Source organism: Oncorhynchus nerka, unplaced genomic scaffold (assembly GCF_034236695.1).
Source record: "Oncorhynchus nerka isolate Pitt River unplaced genomic scaffold, Oner_Uvic_2.0 unplaced_scaffold_869, whole genome shotgun sequence".
In the NCBI taxonomy this organism is placed as follows: domain Eukaryota; kingdom Metazoa; phylum Chordata; class Actinopteri; order Salmoniformes; family Salmonidae; genus Oncorhynchus; species Oncorhynchus nerka.
Genome location: NW_027040417.1, coordinates 94,545 through 118,490, shown reverse-complemented (window position 1 = coordinate 118,490; position 23,946 = coordinate 94,545). Strand labels below are relative to the sequence as shown.

General features: G+C 41.0%; 1 protein-coding gene across 3 annotated transcripts in view; it reads right to left on the bottom strand.

The window, feature by feature from the left end:
* The window catches only part of LOC135570967 (NLR family CARD domain-containing protein 3-like), a 37,012-nt gene extending 13,526 nt beyond the window's left edge, over positions 1-23,486 (bottom strand). For all 3 annotated transcript variants that reach the window (XM_065016790.1, XM_065016788.1, XM_065016789.1), the window contains exons 1-3: positions 23,393-23,486; positions 14,319-14,435; positions 7,302-7,418 (exon numbers count right to left, since the gene is read on the bottom strand). In XM_065016790.1, coding sequence (XP_064872862.1) covers positions 7,302-7,418; positions 14,319-14,435; positions 23,393-23,475 — 317 coding nt within the window. In that variant the 5' untranslated portion in view covers positions 23,476-23,486. The remainder of the gene's footprint in view (positions 1-7,301; positions 7,419-14,318; positions 14,436-23,392) is intronic.
* Between the last annotated feature and the right edge of the window lie 460 nt (positions 23,487-23,946).

Genomic DNA, 23,946 nt, shown 5'->3' with positions numbered 1-23,946 from the left:
CTATCTAATCATGGGATTGTTCACTAGCTAATCATGGGGTTGTTCACTATCTAATCATGGGGTTGTTCACTATCTAATCATGGGATTGTTCACTATCTAATCATGGGGTTGTTCACTATCTAATCATGGGATTGTTCACTATCTAATCATGGGATTGTTCACTATCTAATCATGGGATTGTTCACTATCTAATCATGGGGTTGTCCCCTATCTAATCATGGGGTTGTTCACTATCTAATCATGGGGTTGTTCACTATCTAATCATGGGGTTGTTCACTATCTAATCATGGGATTGTTCACTATCTAATCATGGGGTTGTTCACTATCTAATCATGGGATTGTTCACTATCTAATCATGGGATTGTTCACTATCTAATCATGGGATTGTTCACTATCTAATCATGGGGTTGTCCACTATCTAATCATGGGGTTGTTCACTATCTAATCATGGGATTGTTCACTATCTAATCATGGGGTTGTTCACTATCTAATCATGGGGTTGTCCACTATCTAATCATGGGGTTGTTCACTATCTAATCATGGGGTTGTTCACTATCTAATCATGGGATTGTTCACTATCTAATCATGGGGTTGTCCACTATCTAATCATGGGGTTGTTCACTATCTAATCATGGGGTTGTTCACTATCTAATCATGGGGTTGTTCACTATCTAATCATGGGGTTGTTCACTATCTAATCATGGGGTTGTTCACTATCTAATCATGGGGTTGTTCAATGACAGATATGTATTTGTTTAAAATCACTTGATGTCTTCATTTCAGAGAGACAAATAATCATGTTTTTTTCCGCAAAATGCTATATATTTGCCTCACTCTCAAATGTTACCGGAATAATGAGGCTATAAGGAGTACCAGTACTGAGTCAATGTGCAGGGTACCAGGTAGTTGAGGTAATAATGAGACTATAAGGAGTACCAGTACTGAGTCAATGTGCAGGGTACCAGGTAGTTGAGGTAATAATGAGACTATAAGGAGTACCAGTACTGAGTCAATGTGCAGGGTACCAGGTAGTTGAGGTAATAATGAGACTATAAGGAGAACCAGTACTGAGTCAATGTGCAGGGTACCAGGTAGTTGAGGTAATAATGAGGCTATAAGGAGAACCAGTACTGAGTCAATGTGCAGGGTACCAGGTAGTTGAGGTAATAATGAGACTATAAGGAGTACCAGTACTGAGTCAATGTGCAGGGTACCAGGTAGTTGAGGTAATAATGAGACTATAAGGAGTACCAGTACTGAGTCAATGTGCAGGGTACCAGGTAGTTGAGGTAATATGTACCAGGTACCACACACACACACACACACACACAGTGAGGGAATGTTGTGTTTGTTTAATATTGTTTTAGGACTATGAAAATGGACAAAAGGATTTGGAAAATGGGAGAGGAGAAATGACTAGAGACAGTGTTGTTTAGTTGAGGTAATAATGAGACTATAAGGAGTACCAGTACTGAGTCAATGTGCAGGGTACCAGGTAGTTGAGGTAATAATGAGATATCTCCAAGATGGCGTAGCAGTAAGTTGTCCTGTCGTATCGTCTCTCTGTAAATATCGTCTCTTTTTCGTTTTAGATATTTTTTTGATATTTTTTTCTCCGCATATCTTTAAAAACATTTTGCTAAACCTAAGCTTCCAAATACTCTACTGCAACCCGCCAATGTAGCTACTTTCCTAAAGTAGTTATATTTACTTCGGAACCGGACCCCCTCAACTGAAGCTAGCCAGCTAACTACCAGCTATGCTAGCGGTCTTCAGCTAACCGGTCATCAACCTTCAGCTCGGAAAGCTCTCGCCAGTTCGAACAACGCGACGCTAACCAGAGCATAACGGACCTATTTTTTTTAATTTTTATATATATATATTTTTTTACCCCCGGATTCCCACCACAAACGGAACATTCTTCAGCTGGATCCTCGCAACTAGCTATCGAGCTAAACAGCATCCCTGGTTGATTACTCCTGGCTAGCGTTTCCACCCACGTAGCTTGAAGCTAGCCCGGCCAGAGCTCCTAGCATACTCCTGGGCTACAATACCTTGACTACGACCGGTCTATCGATATCACTGCATGAAGAGGAATAAACAGACTCACCCCATCGCGACGTCCTCTAAAGGCTAACTCTCTAGCCCTCGCTATCTCCTTGCTTGCTAGTTCGGCATGCTAACTGCTAGCTTGTTTAGCCCAGGTCCGCTAACTACTACCTTGTTTACCCCGGCCTGCTAATCTGTTAGCTTGTTAGCACAGGCCTGCTAACCGTCTGCATCGCTGCGTCCCAAAAACGCAGTGGCCCATATGTACTCTCTCTTCCCGATTTAAAAAAAAATTGTTTATACCTTCCGGAAACCTGCCTCACCCTATGTGATACGGAATCACTATTATCTTTATTTTTAGAACACACTCAAGAACCTCCAGAAGCTAACCAGCTAGCTAGCTACAATCTATTTAGTCATTGTTAGTTTTCTTAACCTGGATAACACTCGCCAGCCCCGCCCCCCTGCCCCATCCACCGCTGCCCCCCTGGACTCTGATCACTTGGCTACATAGCTGATGCACGCTGGACTGTCCATTAATCACGGTACTCCATTCTGCTTGTTTGTTTTATCTGTCGGCCGAGTTGCCTAGTCAATGCCATCTCACCTGCTGTTGTTATGCTAGCTGATTAGCTGTTGTCTCACCCACTGTTTTAGCTAGCTTTCCCAATTCAACACCTGTGTTTACTGTATGCCTCGCTGTATGTCTCTCTCAAATGTCAATATGCCTTGTATACTGTTGCTCAGGTTAGTTATCATTGTTTTAGTTCACAATGGAGCCCCTAGTCCTATTCCTCACACCCCTGATACCTCCTTTGTCCCACCTCCCACATATGCGGTGACCTCACCCATTACAACCAGCATGTCCAGAGATAAAACCTCTCTCATCATCACCCAGTGCCTGGGCTTACCTCCGCCGTACCCGCACCCCACCATACCCCTGTCTGTGCATTATGCCCTGAATATATTCTACCATGCCCAGAAACCTGCTCCTCTTATTCTCTGTCCCCAACGCTCTAGGCGACCAGTTTTGATAGCCCTTAGCCGCACCCTCATACTACTCCTTCTCTGTTCCGCGGGTGATGTGGAGGTAAACCCGGGCCCTGCATGTCCCCAGGCACCCTCATTTGTTGACTTCTGTGATCGAAAAAGCCTTGGTTTCATGCATGTCAACATTAGAAGCCTCCTCCCTAAGTTTGTTTTACTCACTGCTTTAGCACACTCTGCTAACCCTGATGTCCTTGCCGTGTCTGAATCCTGGCTCAGGAAGGCCACCAAAAATTCAGAGATTTCCATACCCAACAATAACATCTTCCGTCAAGATAGAACTGCCAAAGGGGGAGGAGTCGCAGTCTACTGCAGAGATAGCCTGCAAAGTAATGTCATACTTTCCAGGTCCATACCCAAACAGTTCGAACTACTAATTCTGAAAATTACTCTCTCCAGAAATAAGTCTCTCACTGTTGCCGCCTGCTACCGACCCCCCTCAGCTCCCAGCTGTGCCCTGGACACCATTTGTGAATTGATTGCCCCCCATCTAGCTTCTGAGTTTGTTCTGTTAGGTGACCTAAACTGGGATATGCTTAACACCCCGGCAGTCCTACAATCTAAGCTAGATGCCCTCAATCTCACACAAATCATCAAGGAACCCACCAGGTACAACCCTAACTCTGTAAGCAAGGGCACCTCATAGACGTCATCCTGACCAACTGGCCCTCCAAATACACCTCCGCTGTCTTCAACCAGGATCTCAGCGACCACTGCCTCATTGCCTGTATCCGCTACGGTGCCGCAGTCAAACGACCACCCCTCATCACTGTCAAACGCTCCCTAAAACACTTCTGTGAGCAGGCCTTTCTAATCGACCTGGCCCGGGTATCCTGGAAGGACATTGACCTCATCCCGTCAGTTGGGGATGCCTGGTCATTCTTTAAGAGTAACTTCCTCACCATATTAGATAAGCATGCTCCGTTCAAAAAATGCAGAACTAAGAACAGATACAGCCCTTGGTTCACTCCAGACCTGACTGCCCTCGACCAGCACAAAAACATCCTGTGGCGGACTGCAATAGCATCGAACTGTCCCCGCGATATGCAACTGTTCAGGGAAGTCAGGAACCAATACACGCAGTCAGTCAGGAAAGCTAAGGCCAGCTTCTTCAGGCAGAAGTTTGCATCCTGTAGCTCCAACTCCAAAAAGTTCTGGGACACTGTGAAGTCCATGGAGAACAAGAGCACCTCCTCCCAGCTGCCCACTGCACTGAGGCTAGGGAACACGGTCACCACCGACAAATCCATGATTATCGAAAACTTCAACAAGCATTTCTCAACGGCTGGCCATGCCTTCCGCCTGGCTACTCCTACCTCGGCCAACAGCTCCGGCCCCCCCGCAGCTCCTCGCCCAAGCCTCTCCAGGTTCTCCTTTACCCAAATCCAGATAGTAGATGTTCTGAAAGAGCTACAAAACCTGGACCCGTATAAATCAGCTGGGCTTGACAATCTGGACCCTCTATTTCTGAAACTATCCGCCGCCATTGTCGCAACCCCTATTACCAGCCTGTTCAACCTCTCTTTCATATCGTCTGAAATCCCCAAGGATTGGAAAGCTGCCGCAGTCATCCCCCTCTTCAAAGGGGGAGACACCCTGGACCCAAACTGTTACAGACATATATCCATTCTGCCCTGCCTATCTAAGGTCTTCGAAAGCCAAGTCAACAAACAGGTCACTGACCATCTCGAATCCCACCGTACCTTCTCCGCTATGCAATCTGGTTTCCGAGCCGGTCACGGGTGCACCTCAGCCACACTCAAGGTACTAAACGACATCATAACCGCCATCGATAAAAGACAGTACTGTGCAGCCGTCTTCATCGACCTTGCCAAGGCTTTCGACTCTGTCAATCACCATATTCTTATCGGCAGACTCAGTAGCCTCGGTTTTTCGGATGACTGCCTTGCCTGGTTCACCAATTACTTTGCAGACAGAGTTCAGTGTGTCAAATCGGAGGGCATGTTGTCCGGTCCTCTGGCAGTCTCTATGGGGGTGCCACAGGGTTCAATTCTCGGGCCGACTCTTTTCTCTGTGTATATCAATGATGTTGCTCTTGCTGCGGGCGATTCCCTGATCCACCTCTACGCAGACGACACCATTCTATACACTTTCGGCCCGTCATTGGACACTGTGCTATCTAACCTCCAATCGAGCTTCAATGCCATACAACACTCCTTCCGTGGCCTCCAACTGCTCTTAAACGCTAGTAAAACCAAATGCATGCTTTTCAACCGATCGCTGCCTGCACCCGCTTCCCGACTAGCATCACCACACTGGATGGTTCCGACCTTGAATATGTGGACACCTATAAGTACCTAGGTGTCTGGCTAGACTGCAAACTCTCCTTCCAGACCCATATCAAACATCTCCAATCGAAAATCAAATCAAGAGTCGGCTTTCTATTCCGCAACAAAGCCTCCTTCACTCACGCTGCCAAGCTTACCCTAGTAAAACTGACTATCCTACCGATCCTCGACTTCGGCGATGTCATCTACAAAATTGCTTCCAACACTCTTCTCAGTAAACTGGATGCAGTTTATCACAGTGCCATCCGTTTTGTCACTAAAGCACCTTATACTACCCACCACTGCGACTTGTATGCTCTAGTCGGCTGGCCCTCGCTACATATTCGTCGCCAGACCCACTGGCTCCAGGTCATCTACAAGGCCATGCTAGGCAAAGCTCCGCCTTATCTCAGCTCACTGGTCACGATGGCAACACCCATCCGTAGCACGCGCTCCAGCAGGTGTATCTCATTGATCATCCCTAAAGCCAACACCTCATTCGGCCGCCTTTCGTTACAGTACTCTGCTGCCTGTGACTGGAACGAATTGCAAAAATCGCTGAAGTTGGAGACTATTATCTCCCTCACCAACTTCAAACATCAGCTATCTGAGCAGCTAACCGATCGCTGCAGCTGTACATAATCTATTGGTAAATAGCCCACCCATTTTCACCTACCTCATCCCCACAGTTTTTATTTATTTACTTTTCTGCTCTTTTGCACACCAATATCTCTACCTGTACATGACCATCTGATCATTTATCACTCCAGTGTTAATCTGCAATATTGTAATTATTCGCCTACCTCCTCATGCCTTTTGCACACATTGTATATAGACTCCCCTTTTTTCTCTACTGTGTTATTGACTTGTTAATTGTTTACTCCATGTGTAACTCTGTGTTGTCTGTTCACACTGCTATGCTTTACCTTGGCCAGGTCGCAGTTGCAAATGAGAACCTGTTCGCAACTAGCCTACCTGGTTAAATAAAGGTGAAATAAAATAAAATAAATTAAAAAATGAGACTATAAGGAGTACCAGTACTGAGTCAATGTGCAGGGTACCAGGTAGTTGAGGTAATAATGAGACTATAAGGAGTACCAGTACTGAGTCAATGTGCAGGGTACCAGGTAGTTGAGGTAATAATGAGACTATAAGGAGTACCAGTACTGAGTCAATGTGCAGGGTACCAGGTAGTTGAGGTAATAATGAGACTATAAGGAGTACCAGTACTGAGTCAATGTGCAGGGTACCAGGTAGTTGAGGTAATAATGAGACTATAAGGAGTACCAGTACTGAGTCAATGTGCAGGGTACCAGGTAGTTGAGGTAATAATGAGACTATAAGGAGTACCAGTACTGAGTCAATGTGCAGGGTACCAGGTTGTTGAGGTAATAATGAGACTATAAGGAGTACCAGTACTGAGTCAATGTGCAGGGTACCAGGTAGTTGAGGTAATAATAAGACTATAAGGAGTACCAGTACTGAGTCAATGTGCAGGGTACCAGGTAGTTGAGGTAATAATGAGGCTATAAGGAGTACCAGTACTGAGTCAATGTGCAGGGTACCAGGTAGTTGAGGTAATAATGAGACTATAAGGAGTATCAGTACTGAGTCAATGTGCAGGGTACCAGGTAGTTGAGGTAATATGTACATGTAGTTAGGAGAAAAAGTGACTAGGCAATCAGGATGGAGGTTACATCTCTTCACCCAGGGAGCGTGTACACACACACACACACACACACACACACACACAGGGAATGTTGTGTTTGTTTAATATTGTTTTAGGACTATGGAAATGGACAATATGATTAGCAAATGGATTATGAAAACAACAACAATAAATGGGAATATGGGAGGAGAAATGACTAGAGACAGTGTTGTTTAACTCACTGACCAGGACCCATGAGTTCTTCTTACCTTTGTTCAGTAGAAAAGTCTCCCTCTCTAAACATTATAGGACGACCCATAGACTGGTCACTCTTCATGGACACACAGCTGGGAACAGGGGAGGCTGGTCTCTCCTGCTTGATTGGTCTTCAACACAACAGAGACAAACATTACATCTCTCATCTTCTCTGAGCTCAGATGGGGAAATATAAGAGTTTCATTCCAAAACACTATATATCCCTTTTCAGAAATGTTAGTAAATGAGCTTTTATTCTTCAAAGCATTTCTGAAAGAGATTGGTGTGTTTTTTCTCTATCTAATCATGGCATGGGATTGTTCACTATCTAATCATGGGGTTGTTCACTATCTAATTATGGGATTGTTCACTATCTAATCATGGGGTTGTTCACTATCTAATCATGGGATTGTTCACTATCTAATCATGGGGTTGTTCACTATCTAATCATGGGATTGTTCACTATCTAATCATGGGGTTGTTCACTATCTAATCATGGGGTTGTTCACTATCTAATCATGGGGTTGTTCACTATCTAATCATGGGATTGTTCACTATCTAATCATGGGGTTGTTCACTATCTAATCATGGGGTTGTTCACTATCTAATCATGGGATTGTTCACTATCTAATCATGGGGTTGTTCTCTATCTAATCATGGGGTTGTTCACTATCTAATCATGGGGTTGTTCACTATCTAATCATGGGGTTGTTCACTATCTAATCATGGGGTTGTTCACTATCTAATCATGGGGTTGTTCACTATCTAATCATGGGATTGTTCACTATCTAATCATGGGGTTGTTCACTATCTAATCATGGGGTTGTTCACTATCTAATCATGGGGTTGTTCAATGACAGATATGTATTTGTTTAAAATCACTTGATGTCTTCATTTCAGAGAGACAAATAATCATGTTTTTTTTCCGCAAAATGCTATATATTTGCCTCACTCTCAAATGTTACCGACCGGAATAATGAGGCTATAAGGATTACCAGTACTGAGTCAATGTGCAGGGTACCATGTAGTTGAGGTAATAATGAGACTATAAGGAGAACCAGTACTGAGTCAATGTGCAGGGTACCAGGTAGTTGAGGTAGTAATGAGACTATAAGGAGAACCAGTACTGAGTCAATGTGCAGGGTTCCAGGTAGTTGAGGTAATAATGAGACTATAAGGAGTACCAGTACTGAGTCAATGTGCAGGGTACCAGGTAGTTGAGGTAATAATGAGGTTACCAGGTAGTTGAGGTAATAAATAGACTATAAGGAGTACCAGTACTGAGTCAATGTGCAGGGTACCAGGTAGTTGAGGTAATAATGAGACTATAAGGAGTACCAGTACTGAGTCAATGTGCAGGGTATCAGGTAGTTGAGGTAATAATGAGGTTACCAGGTAGTTGAGGTAATAAATAGACTATAAGGAGTACCAGTACTGAGTCAATGTGCAGGGTACCAGGTAGTTGAGGTAATAATGAGACTATAAGGAGTACCAGTACTGAGTAAATGTGCAGGGTACCAGGTAGTTGAGGTAATAATGAGGTTACCAGGTAGTTGAGGTAATAAATAGACTATAAGGAGTACCAGTACTGAGTCAATGTGCAGGGTACCAGGTAGTTGAGGTAATAATGAGACTATAAGGAGTACCAGTACTGAGTCAATGTGCAGGGTACCAGGTAGTTGAGGTAATAATGAGACTATAAGGAGAACCAGTACTGAGTCAATGTGCAGGGGTACCAGGTAGTTGAGGTAATAATGAGACTATAAGGAGTACCAGTACTGAGTCAATGTGCAGGGTACCAGGTAGTTGAGGTAATAATGAGACTATAAGGAGTACCAGTACTGAGTCAATGTGCAGGGTACCAGGTAGTTGAGGTAATAATGAGACTATAAGGAGAACCAGTACTGAGTCAATGTGCAGGGTACCAGGTAGTTGAGGTAATAATGAGACTATAAGGAGTACCAGTACTGAGTCAATGTGCAGGGTACCAGGTAGTTGAGGTAATAATGAGACTATAAGGAGAACCAGTACTGAGTCAATGTGCAGGGTACCAGGTAGTTGAGGTAATAATGAGACTATAAGGAGTACCAGTACTGAGTCAATGTGCAGGGTACCAGGTAGTTGAGGTAATAATGAGACTATAAGGAGTACCAGTACTGAGTCAATGTGCAGGGTACCAGGTAGTTGAGGTAATAATGAGACTATAAGGAATACCAGTACTGAGTAAATGTGCAGGGTACCAGGTAGTTGAGGTAATAATGAGGTTACCAGGTAGTTGAGGTAATAAATAGACTATAAGGAGTACCAGTACTGAGTCAATGTGCAGGGTACCAGGTAGTTGAGGTAATACTGAGACTATAAGGAGTAGCAGTACTGAGTCAATGTGCAGGGTACCAGGTAGTTGAGGCAATAATGAGACTATAAGGAGTACCAGTACTGAGTCAATGTGCAGGGTACCAGGTAGTTGAGGTAATAATGAGACTATAAGGAATACCAGTACTGAGTAAATGTGCAGGGTACCAGGTAGTTGAGGTAATAATGAGGTTACCAGGTAGTTGAGGTAATAAATAGACTATAAGGAGTACCAGTACTGAGTCAATGTGCAGGGTACCAGGTAGTTGAGGTAATACTGAGACTATAAGGAGTAGCAGTACTGAGTCAATGTGCAGGGTACCAGGTAGTTGAGGCAATAATGAGACTATAAGGAGTACCAGTACTGAGTCAATGTGCAGGGTACCAGGTAGTTGAGGCAATAATGAGACTATAAGGAGTACCAGTACTGAGTCAATGTGCAGGGTACCAGGTAGTTGAGGTAATAATGAGGCTATAAGGAGTACCAGTACTGAGTCAATGTGCAGGGTACCAGGTTGTTGAGGTAATAATGAGACTATAAGGAGAACCAGTACTGAGTCAATGTGCAGGGTACCAGGTAGTTGAGGTAATAATGAGACTATAAGGAGAACCAGTACTGAGTCAATGTGCAGGGGTACCAGGTAGTTGAGGTAATAATGAGACTATAAGGAGTACCAGTACTGAGTCAATGTGCAGGGTACCAGGTAGTTGAGGTAATAATGAGACTATAAGGAATACCAGTACTGAGTCAATGTGCAGGGTATCAGGTAGTTGAGGTAATAATGAGGTTACCAGGTAGTTGAGGTAATAAATAGACTATAAGGAGTACCAGTACTGAGTCAATGTGCAGGGTACCAGGTAGTTGAGGTAATAATGAGACTATAAGGAGTACCAGTACTGAGTAAATGTGCAGGGTACCAGGTAGTTGAGGTAATAATGAGGTTACCAGGTAGTTGAGGTAATAAATAGACTATAAGGAGTACCAGTACTGAGTCAATGTGCAGGGTACCAGGTAGTTGAGGTAATAATGAGACTATAAGGAGTACCAGTACTGAGTCAATGTGCAGGGTACCAGGTAGTTGAGGTAATAATGAGACTATAAGGAGAACCAGTACTGAGTCAATGTGCAGGGGTACCAGGTAGTTGAGGTAATAATGAGACTATAAGGAGTACCAGTACTGAGTCAATGTGCAGGGTACCAGGTAGTTGAGGTAATAATGAGACTATAAGGAGTACCAGTACTGAGTCAATGTGCAGGGTACCAGGTAGTTGAGGTAATAATGAGACTATAAGGAGAACCAGTACTGAGTCAATGTGCAGGGTACCAGGTAGTTGAGGTAATAATGAGACTATAAGGAGTACCAGTACTGAGTCAATGTGCAGGGTACCAGGTAGTTGAGGTAATAATGAGACTATAAGGAGTACCAGTACTGAGTCAATGTGCAGGGTACCAGGTAGTTGAGGTAATAATGAGACTATAAGGAGTACCAGTACTGAGTCAATGTGCAGGGTACCAGGTAGTTGAGGTAATAATGAGACTATAAGGAATACCAGTACTGAGTAAATGTGCAGGGTACCAGGTAGTTGAGGTAATAATGAGGTTACCAGGTAGTTGAGGTAATAAATAGACTATAAGGAGTACCAGTACTGAGTCAATGTGCAGGGTACCAGGTAGTTGAGGTAATACTGAGACTATAAGGAGTAGCAGTACTGAGTCAATGTGCAGGGTACCAGGTAGTTGAGGCAATAATGAGACTATAAGGAGTACCAGTACTGAGTCAATGTGCAGGGTACCAGGTAGTTGAGGTAATAATGAGACTATAAGGAATACCAGTACTGAGTAAATGTGCAGGGTACCAGGTAGTTGAGGTAATAATGAGGTTACCAGGTAGTTGAGGTAATAAATAGACTATAAGGAGTACCAGTACTGAGTCAATGTGCAGGGTACCAGGTAGTTGAGGTAATACTGAGACTATAAGGAGTAGCAGTACTGAGTCAATGTGCAGGGTACCAGGTAGTTGAGGCAATAATGAGACTATAAGGAGTACCAGTACTGAGTCAATGTGCAGGGTACCAGGTAGTTGAGGCAATAATGAGACTATAAGGAGTACCAGTACTGAGTCAATGTGCAGGGTACCAGGTAGTTGAGGTAATAATGAGGTTACCAGGTAGTTGAGGTAATAAATAGACTATAAGGAGTACCAGTACTGAGTCAATGTGCAGGGTACCAGGTAGTTGAGGTAATACTGAGACTATAAGGAGTAGCAGTACTGAGTCAATGTGCAGGGTACCAGGTAGTTGAGGCAATAATGAGACTATAAGGAGTACCAGTACTGAGTCAATGTGCAGGGTACCAGGTAGTTGAGGCAATAATGAGACTATAAGGAGTACCAGTACTGAGTCAATGTGCAGGGTACCAGGTAGTTGAGGTAATAATGAGGCTATAAGGAGTACCAGTACTGAGTCAATGTGCAGGGTACCAGGTTGTTGAGGTAATAATGAGACTATAAGGAGAACCAGTACTGAGTCAATGTGCAGGGTACCAGGTAGTTGAGGTAATAATGAGACTATAAGGAGAACCAGTACTGAGTCAATGTGCAGGGGTACCAGGTAGTTGAGGTAATAATGAGACTATAAGGAGTACCAGTACTGAGTCAATGTGCAGGGTACCAGGTAGTTGAGGTAATAATGAGACTATAAGGAATACCAGTACTGAGTCAATGTGCAGGGTATCAGGTAGTTGAGGTAATAATGAGGTTACCAGGTAGTTGAGGTAATAAATAGACTATAAGGAGTACCAGTACTGAGTCAATGTGCAGGGTACCAGGTAGTTGAGGTAATAATGAGACTATAAGGAGTACCAGTACTGAGTAAATGTGCAGGGTACCAGGTAGTTGAGGTAATAATGAGGTTACCAGGTAGTTGAGGTAATAAATAGACTATAAGGAGTACCAGTACTGAGTCAATGTGCAGGGTACCAGGTAGTTGAGGTAATAATGAGACTATAAGGAGTACCAGTACTGAGTCAATGTGCAGGGTACCAGGTAGTTGAGGTAATAATGAGACTATAAGGAGAACCAGTACTGAGTCAATGTGCAGGGGTACCAGGTAGTTGAGGTAATAATGAGACTATAAGGAGTACCAGTACTGAGTCAATGTGCAGGGTACCAGGTAGTTGAGGTAATAATGAGACTATAAGGAGTACCAGTACTGAGTCAATGTGCAGGGTACCACGTAGTTGAGGTAATAATGAGACTATAAGAGAACCAGTACTGAGTCAATGTGCAGGGTACCAGGTAGTTGAGGTAATAATGAGACTATAAGGAGTACCAGTACTGAGTCAATGTGCAGGGTACCAGGTAGTTGAGGTAATAATGAGACTATAAGGAGAACCAGTACTGAGTCAATGTGCAGGGTACCAGGTAGTTGAGGTAATAATGAGACTATAAGGAGTACCAGTACTGAGTCAATGTGCAGGGTACCAGGTAGTTGAGGTAATAATGAGACTATAAGGAGTACCAGTACTGAGTCAATGTGCAGGGTACCAGGTAGTTGAGGTAATAATGAGACTATAAGGAATACCAGTACTGAGTAAATGTGCAGGGTACCAGGTAGTTGAGGTAATAATGAGGTTACCAGGTAGTTGAGGTAATAAATAGACTATAAGGAGTACCAGTACTGAGTCAATGTGCAGGGTACCAGGTAGTTGAGGTAATACTGAGACTATAAGGAGTAGCAGTACTGAGTCAATGTGCAGGGTACCAGGTAGTTGAGGCAATAATGAGACTATAAGGAGTACCAGTACTGAGTCAATGTGCAGGGTACCAGGTAGTTGAGGTAATAATGAGACTATAAGGAATACCAGTACTGAGTCAATGTGCAGGGTACCAGGTAGTTGAGGTAATAATGAGGTTACCAGGTAGTTGAGGTAATAAATAGACTATAAGGAGTACCAGTACTGAGTCAATGTGCAGGGTACCAGGTAGTTGAGGTAATACTGAGACTATAAGGAGTAGCAGTACTGAGTCAATGTGCAGGGTACCAGGTAGTTGAGGCAATAATGAGACTATAAGGAGTACCAGTACTGAGTCAATGTGCAGGGTACCAGGTAGTTGAGGCAATAATGAGACTATAAGGAGTACCAGTACTGAGTCAATGTGCAGGGTACCAGGTAGTTGAGGTAATAATGAGGCTATAAGGAGTACCAGTACTGAGTCAATGTGCAGGGTACCAGGTTGTTGAGGTAATAATGAGACTATAAGGAGAACCAGTACTGAGTCAATGTGCAGGGGTACCAGGTAGTTGAGGTAATAATGAGACTATAAGGAGTACCAGTACTGAGTCAATGTGCAGGGTACCAGGTAGTTGAGGTAATATGTACATGTAGTTAGGGGAAAATGTGACTAGGCAATCAGGATGGAGGTTACATCTCCTCACCCAGGGAGCGTGCACACACACACACACACACACACACACACACACACACACACACACACACACACACACACACAGGGAGGGAATGTTGTGTTTGTTTAATATTGTTTTAGGACTATGAAAATGGACAAAAGGATTAGCCTATGGATTATGAAAACAACAACAATAAATGGGAAAATGGGAGGAGAAATGACTAGAGACAGTGTTGTTTAACTCACTGACCAGGACCCATGAGTTCTTCTTACCTTTGTTCAGTAGAAAAGTCTCCCTCTCCAAACTTCATAGGTAGATCCATAGACCAGTCACTCTTCATGGACACACAGCTGGGAACAGGGGAGGCTGGTCTCTCCTGCTGGATTGGTCTTCAACACAACAGAGACAAACATTACATCTCTCATCTACTCTGAGCTCAGATGGGGAAACATAAGAAGAGTTTCATTCCATAACGCTATATATCAATTTTCAGAAAAGTTCGTAAATGAGCTTTTATTGTTTAAAGAAGTTAAGTTAATGTTAAGTTATGTTTTTTTGTTAAATGAGGAGTTGGCATGTGGGTACCTGCTTCTATAAACCAATGAGATGCAGCGCGAACTGCGTCACAAATAGAACTGACTTCTAGACGGTCGTTGGCGCGCGCGAGCAGTGTGTCATTTTTAATAACGAAATTCATTTAGCGACGCGACCGTTGTAGTCAGTCTGTCAGCCCCGCTAAAAGGCTGGTGTCGTTACTCTGCCTTCTCCGGGGGATGTTGAGGTACATTTACTAACCGGGAGGGTTGAATTATGTAATTAATTGGAGGGCTGGAAGACGCACTCTCGAGGTAGTTTACTCACAATATCAGATATTAAGATGATTTTTATAATGAATGTATACTGAGGTTGAGGTTCTGACTAGTGATTATTTACCCGGGGTTCAATACCTGCTATTGAGGCGCCCTGAAAATAATATTCAAAAGTTCGGTCCTTGGACACAGAGGTTTAAACACTAAAGTTACCGTCCATCTAGTGAAGAGAGGAGAACCGGACAGAGGTAGCCAGCATCCGTCAACGAGAGAGGGAGGAGAAGCCTCACCGGGATTTAACAGGTGGAAGAAACAACCGGGGAGCTCCATCCGTCCACAAGAAATGCAGACAGCCGGTGATGATGTAGTGGTAGCTATGGTAACTAGGATGCTGCTGGTAGAGTAGCTAGCTAGCTTACCGAGCTGTACCGACTAGCTAGGATAACTAGGATGCTGCTGGTAGAGTAGCTAGCTAACTTACCGAGCTGTACCGACTAGCTAGGATAACTAGGATGCTGCTGGTTAGTTAGCAGGTCGTTTGTCTGTCCCTCGTCTCGATGATGAATCCGGTGAACCACAAATTGAAACAAGGATAGAGAGTGAAAAGGATCTGGCTACACTCATACTGTCCCTGACCGTAAAGAAAAAAGCAAATTGAACAGTAAACTTCGGTGTCTCAACACTGTAACAAACACCGTCGTTATTCCCCAAGATCACCTCAGTCCACTCTGCGCGTAACCGGACAATATCCTTGGCGCCACACCGAACGTGGACGCGGACAGTTCTGTACGGGGACGCGGACGGTTCTGTACGGGACGCGGACGGTTCTGTACGGGACGCGGACAGTTCCAGAACGCGGACATGAGCAGTGCAACACAATCAACTGAACCCAGTCTTTACAGTGGGTTACATTAGTAATATTAATTATTTATTATTATGTAAAACAAACATTCTATGTTTTTTTATAACAATATTTTGAGATCTGGGTCCATATCGCCAAACTGTCTCAGAGGAGAAAATTGGTCGTATAAGTGCTGAGAATAAAGACATTTTACACTTATGGGTATAAATTAAAGCTATTTATGAAGTCTCTAGTCCCACCTAGTTGGCAGAAATTTATGACACCTCGTGAGCTGTCCTAAGTAGTTATGAGTTAACAGCAGGTGTCCTAAGTAGTTAAGAGTTAACAGCAGGTGTCCTAAGTAGTTATGAGTTAACAGCAGGTGTCCTAAGTAGTTAAGAGTTAACAGCAGGTGTCCTAAGTAGTTAAGAGTTAACAGCAGGTGTCCTAAGTAGTTAAGAGTTAACAGCAGGTGTCCTAAGTAGTTAAGAGTTAACAGCAGGTGTCTTGATAATACTATAGAATAATGCAGTGAGTCAGTGGTTTCTGCACAACATGTAATTGTTTTGGAGCAGATAAAAATAATGTTTTGATATTTGATATGATCAATCCATTAATAATATATGTCTTGTGCTTTTGGCAATGATTTATGTGTAATAATTATGAATAACAAGTGATACCATGTATCAGGCTTATTCCCCAAGATTAACTCAGGTTTTCACCCAGTGGCTAAGGAGTTGGACCTGTGGCCTAAAGGTGGCTGGTTTGAATCCATGTGTAAAATGTGCTATTTGCTAACTGCTGGGTTGCATGATGTCATTTATTGACGGGCTGGAAGTCCCACTCTGTCTTTTCTATTCCGAGGTTGTTTATAAGCAATATCAGATATTAAGGTGATTTTTATAATGAATGTATACTGAGGTTGAGGTTCTGACTAGTGATTATTTACCCGGGGTTCAATACCTGCTATTGAGGCGCCCTGAAAATAATATTCAAAAGTTCGGTCCTTGGACACAGAGGTTTAAACACTAAAGTTACCGTCCATCTAGTGAAGAGAGGAGAACCGGACAGAGGTAGCCAGCATCCGTCAACGAGAGAGGGAGAAGCCTCACCGGGATTTAACAGGTGGAAGAAACAACCGGGGAGCTCCATCGGTCCACAAGAAATGCAGACAGCCGGTGATGATGTAGTGGTAGCTATGGTAACTAGGATGCTGCTGGTAGAGTAGCTAGCTAGCTTACCGAGCTGTACCGACTAGCTAGGATAACTAGGATGCTGCTGGTAGAGTAGCTAGCTAACTTACCGAGCTGTACCGACTAGCTAGGATAACTAGGATGCTGCTGGTTAGTTAGCAGGTCGTTTGTCTGTCCCTCGTCTCGATGATGAATCCGGTGAACCACAAATTGAAACAAGGATAGAGAGTGAAAAGGATCTGGCTACACTCATACTGTCCCTGACCGTAAAGAAAAAAGCAAATTGAACAGTAAACTTCGGTGTCTCAACACTGTAACAAACACCGTCGTTATTCCCCAAGATCACCTCAGTCCACTCTGCGCGTAACCGGACAATATCCTTGGCGCCACACCGAACGTGGACGCGGACAGTTCTGTACGGGGACGCGGACGGTTCTGTACGGGGACGCGGACGGTTCTGTACGGGGACGCGGACATGAGCAGTGCAACACAATCAACTGAACCCAGTCTTTACAGTGGGTTACATTAGTAATATTAATTATTTATTATTATGTAAAACAAACATTCTATGTTTTTTTATAACAATATTTTGAGATCTGGGTCCATATCGCCAAAGTGTCTCAGAGTAGAACATTGGTCTTATAAGTGCTGAGAATAAAGACATTTTACACTTATGGGTATAAATTAAAGCTATTTATGAAGTCTCTAGTCCCACCTAGTTGGCAGAAATTTATGACACCTCGTGAGCTGTCCTAAGTAGTTATGAGTTAACAGCAGGTGTCCTAAGTAGTTAAGAGTTAACAGCAGGTGTCCTAAGTAGTTATGAGTTAACAGCAGGTGTCCTAAGTAGTTAAGAGTTAACAGCAGGTGTCCTAAGTAGTTAAGAGTTAACAGCAGGTGTCCTAAGTAGTTAAGAGTTAACAGCAGGTGTCCTAAGTAGTTAAGAGTTAACAGCAGGTGTCCTAAGTAGTTAAGAGTTAACAGCAGGTGTCTTGATAATACTATAGAATAATGCAGTGAGTCAGTGGTTTCTGCACAACATGTAATTGTTTTGGAGCAGATAAAAATAATGTTTTGATATTTGATATGATCAATCCATTAATAATATATGTCTTGTGCTTTTGGCAATAATTTATGTGTAATAATTATGAATAACAAGTGATACCATGTATCAGGCTTATTCCCCAAGATTAACTCAGGTTTTCACCCAGTGGCTAAGGAGTTGGACCTGTGGCCTAAAGGTGGCTGGTTTGAATCCATGTGTAAAATGTGCTATTTGCTAACTGCTGGGTTGCATGATGTCATTTATTGACGGGCTGGAAGTCCCACTCTGTCTTTTCTATTCCGAGGTTGTTTATAAGCAATATCAGATATTAAGGTGATTTTTATAATGAATCTATACTAAGGTTGAGGTTTTGACTAGTGATTATTTACCTGGGATTCAATACCTGCTATAGTCACTTGTTTTTCTCTCCCAAAAGCAACACAGCCCTAATAGGAGATATACAGCTAACTAAAGTCATGAGACCATTTTAGAAAAGCATGGGACATATAGTCTGTGGTTGCATGCTATTTTATGTCAATCATATTGCTGCTTGTAGCCTATAAGTGATGCTTTGTGGTCATATGCTGCCATCTATTGGACATTTTGCAATTAAAAGTTATTTATTTACAGACATTGGTGGGGCAGCTGAGAAATAAAGTGAATTTTTCTGGTTAATTCCTTAGATCTCTAACCTGCCCCAACTATCACACGCCAATTGCTAGACTTTCACATAGAGGTTTCCAGGTCACCCAGTTCAAACCACATTTGAAAAATAAAACACGTGGCTTGTTGATCAAGTGTTCAGCCTTGCAATAATAAATATAATAAAATAACAAAACAAAAACAGCAAAATGCTGAGACAGGTTTTGATTAACAAAATAATCAGTGCTATTTAGTACTATAATGGTATTTACTAACATAATATTATTACTAAAACAGTTTCTAAAATAATTAGGGTTAATGTTAATGCTAAAATAGGTAATATGTAGGGTTAGATGCTGATGTAAAAAGGGCTTTATAAATACATTTGATTTGATTGTTAGGTTCAGGGTTTTTAAGGTAAAAACATTATGGGTTTATAGGTCTCTTGCTCCTCCCTGTGGCCTTCTGTGGGTACTACATAACTCAATCACGACACCTGCTAGGCTCATAATCTGAGGTAGCATCTGCGTCAGATCTACAAATCAGTGAGCTACACCTGTCCATTTGTTTTCTAACTCAGTGAAACTGCGCAGCTTTCACTCAATCCGATGTCTACGAACGAACATTTCGATGCTATCAAATTACCCAGCAGCCATTTAGAAACAAGTCATAAAAAAAAGTGATGTTTCTTCATTTTAAAAAGTTCTTCTGGCTGTTTAAATTGGCCTTATCTTGAAAAAGAGGACAGGGACATTCGTTTTAGTTAGGTGGTATACCTTTTTCTGAAAACAAATATGGTAAACCATGACCAGAAAAGATTTAAGGTTTAGCACTGTGGGTCACCACAACGTGTATCCAGGCGAACATTGATCACGCTCACCAAATAGCTGTAACCCTGTTGATAATAAGTAACCTGACGTCAGAGTTGAAGCTTAATGCCAGCAGGTGTCATTGATACAATAGTGAAGCTGCCATTGTGACGCAGAACAATGAGCTGGGAATAGAACGTTCAGAAGGTGACTTGATTCCACGGAGCTCAATAGAACTAATAGGAGCTGGCAGGGAGAAGAATTACCTAAAATAAGGCCTGTTTTATAGCGATTACTATATAACATAACATAATATTATGAAACTGGGCTCCATGGCGGATGCAATTAACTAGTTATCAGAAAAAAAACGTTGTTGTAAATGTCATGTTTCCAGCCTACTTGAGGTGCACCGAAAATAATATTCAAAAGTTTGGTCCTTGGACACATAAGGGTTAAACACTAAAGTTTACTGTCCATCTAGTGAAGAGAGGAGGGGTTAAACACTGAAGTTTACTGTCCATCTAGTGAAGAGAGGAGGGGTTAAACACTAAAGTTACTGTCCATCTAGTGAAGAGAGGAGGGGTTAAACACTAAAGTTACCGTCCATCTAGTGAAGAGAGGAGGGGTTAAACACTAAAGTTACCGTCCATCTAGTGAAGAGAGGAGGGGTTATACACTAAAGTTACCGTCCATCTAGTGAAGAGAGGAGGGGTTAAACACTAAAGTTACCGTCCATCTAGTGAAGAGAGGAGGGGTTAAACACTAAAGTTACCGTCCATCTAGTGAAGAGAGGAGGGGTTAAACACTAAAGTTACCGTCCATCTAGTGAAGAGAGGAGGGGTTAAACACTAAAGTTACCGTCCATCTAGTGAAGAGAGGAGGGGTTAAACACTAAAGTTACCGGCCATCTAGTGAAGAGAGGAGGGGTTAAACACTAAAGTTACCGTCCATCTAGTGAAGAGAGGAGGGATTAAGAACGGAGCAGAAGAGACATGTTTGTTGTTTGCTGTAACTAATGGTCAAGGTTGTATTGTAATGTATGTATTGTATTGTAATGTAGGTATTGTATTGTAATGTATGTAATGTATTGTATTGTATTGTATTGTAATGTAATGTATTGTAATGTATTGTATTGTAATGTATCGTATTGTAATGTAATGTGATGTAATGTATTGTAATATATTGTAATGTATTGTATTGTAATGTATTGTATTGTATTGTATTGTATTGTATTGTAATGTATTGTAATGTATTGTAATGTATGTATTGTATTGTATTGTAATGTATTGTATTGTATTGTATTGTATTGTATTGTAATGTATTGTATTGTATTGTAATGTATTGTATTGTATTGTAATGTATGTATTGTATTGTATTGTAATGTATTGTAATGTATGTATTGTATTGTATGTATTGTATTGTATTGTATTGTAATGTATGTATTGTATTGTAATGTATGTATTGTATTGTAATGTATTGTAATATATTGTAATGTATTGTATTGTAATATATTGTATTGTAATGTATGTATTGTATTGTATTGTAATATATTGTAATGTATTGTATTGTAATGTATTGTAATATATTGTAATGTAATGTATTGTATTGTAATGTATTGTAATATATTGTAATGTATTGTAATGTATTGTAATGTATTGTAATATATTGTAATGTATTGTAATGTATTGTATTGTATTGTATTGTATTGTAATGTATGTATTGTAATGTAATGTAATGTATTGTAATATATTGTAATGTATTGTATTGTATTGTAATATATTGTAATGTATTGTAATGTATTGTAATGTATGTATTGTAATGTAATGTAATGTATTGTAATATATTGTAATGTAATGTATTGTAATGTAATGTATTGTATTGTAATATATTGTAATGTAATGTATTGTAATGTAATGTATTGTAATATATTGTAATGTATTGTAATGTATTGTAATGTATTGTATTGTAATGTATGTATTGTAATGTATTGTATTGTAATGTATTGTAATGTATGTATTGTATTGTATTGTATTGTATTGTATTGTAATGTATGTATTGTATTGTATTGTATTGTAATGTAATGTAATGTATTGTATTGTAATGTATTGTATTGTATTGTATTGTAATGTAATGTAATGTATTGTATTGTAATGTATTGTATTGTAATGTATTGTATTGTAATGTATTGTATTGTAATGTATTGTAATGTATGTATTGTAATGTATGTATTGTAATGTAATGTATGTATTGTAATGTATTGTAATGTATTGTAATGTATGTATTGTAATGTATTGTATTGTATTGTATTGTAATGTATGTATTCTAATGCCAGAGTTGACGTGGACCATCGTTGAAACAAAGAGATGCCTCCCTGACCACCAGTGTGTTTGGATATAATGAAGATCAATTCAGTGAAGAAGAACCTCTAGAGTTCTGACCAATATATATTCTATATATACTGTATACTCAGACACTTCCTTACCTCCTATAAAGGGTTCTATATATATTCTATATATACTGTATAGTCAGACACTTTGTCACGCCCTGGTCTTAGTATTTTGTGTTTTCTTTATTTATTTGGTCAGGCCAGGGTGTGACATGGGTTTATTTTGTGGTGTGTTTTTGTATTGGGGTTTTAGTAGGTATCGGGATTGTGGCTGAGTAGGGTTGTCTAGGAAAGTCTATGGTTGCCTGAGGAGGTTCTTAATCAGAGGCAGGTGATTATCGTTGTCTCTGATTGGGAACCATATTTAGGCAGCCATATTCTTTGAGTGTTTTGTGGGTGATTGTTCCTGTCTTTGTGTTTGCATCAGATAGGGCTGTTTCGGTTTTCACATTTCATTATTTTCTATTTTCTTCATGTATAGTTTTTTCCTTCATTAAAATATCATGAATCATCATCACGCTGCATTTTGGTCCGACTCTCCTTCACCACAAGAGAACCGTTACACACTTCCTAACCTCCTATAAAGGGTTCTATATATATTCTATATATACTGTATACTCTGACACTTCCTAACCTCCTATAAAGGGTTCTATATATATTCTATATATACTGTATACTCTGACACTTCCTAACCTCCTATAAAGGGTTCTATATATATTCTATATATACTGTATACTCAGACACTTCCTAACCTCCTATAAAGGGTTCTATATATATTCTATATATACTGTATACTCAGACACTTCCTAACCTCCTATAAAGGGTTCTATATATATTCTATATATACTGTATACTCAGACACTTCCTAACCTCCTATAAAGGGTTCTATATATATTCTATATATACTGTATACTCAGACACTTCCTAACCTCCTATAAAGGGTTCTATATATATTCTATATATACTGTATACTCAGACACTTCCTAACCTCCTATAAAGGGTTCTATATATATTCTATATATACTGTATACTCAGACACTTCCTAACCTCCTATAAAGGGTTCTATATATATTCTATATATACTGTATACTCAGACACTTCCTAACCTCCTATAAAGGGTTCTATATAGAACTCTAGTGGTTCTGTATATTGTAGGAAGATAGAACCCTTTTTGGTTTCAACAGGAGTGAAGAGTGTGTTGATATAACGGATATATTGTCAGAATTCAGCTTGTAACAACGATCAGAATAAACACTATAAAGTTTTGCTGCCAACATATTAGATAATAATTAAGAGGCTCAATGATTGTGTCATGCTAACATTTTATAGAGGTGTGTGTGTGTGTGTGTGTATATGTGTATGTATGTGCGTGTGTGTGTGTGCGTGTGTGTGCTGGTGAGACAACCACATATCACAGTCTAATATACAGGATACAAACATTCCATTCCAGCTAAATAGCTTTTTGAAAAACAAAAATTCATACACAAAAATCCATGAATTAAAATGTTAGAACAACAATATTTTACAGATAAGGTTCCCCTGAGCAATACTGTCTGATAAATAACAAATGTGAAAAAATTGTGGAAACACGTTTTAGAAACAAACAACATTGTAATCTCACCTCTTAGCTTTGGTGTCATGTTCCCCAGAGAGTCTCGTTTCAGAGGCAGGGCCCCCCTCCTTTTTCGCTCCAGAGAGACTCATTTTAGAGAACTGTCCCCTAAACAGAGATCCAACATGATGGTTGTGGTTAACACAGTGACAACTAAACAGAGATCCAACATGTTGGTTGTGGTTAACACAGTGTCAACTAAACAGAGATCCAGCATGTTGGTTGTGGTTAACACAGTGACAACTAAACAGAGATCCAACATGTTGGTTGTGGTTAACACAGTGACAACTAAACAGAGATCCAACATGTTGGTTGTGTTTAACACAGTGACAACTAAACAGAGATCCAACATGTTGGTTGTGGTTAACACAGTGACAACTAAACAGAGATCCAACATGTTGGTTGTGGTTAACACAGTGACAACTAAACAGAGATCCAACATGTTGGTTGTGGTTAACACAGTGACAACTAAACAGAGATCCAGCATGTTGGTTGTGGTTAACACAGTAACAACTAAACAGAGATCCAGCATGTTGGTTGTGGTTAACACAGTGACAACTAAA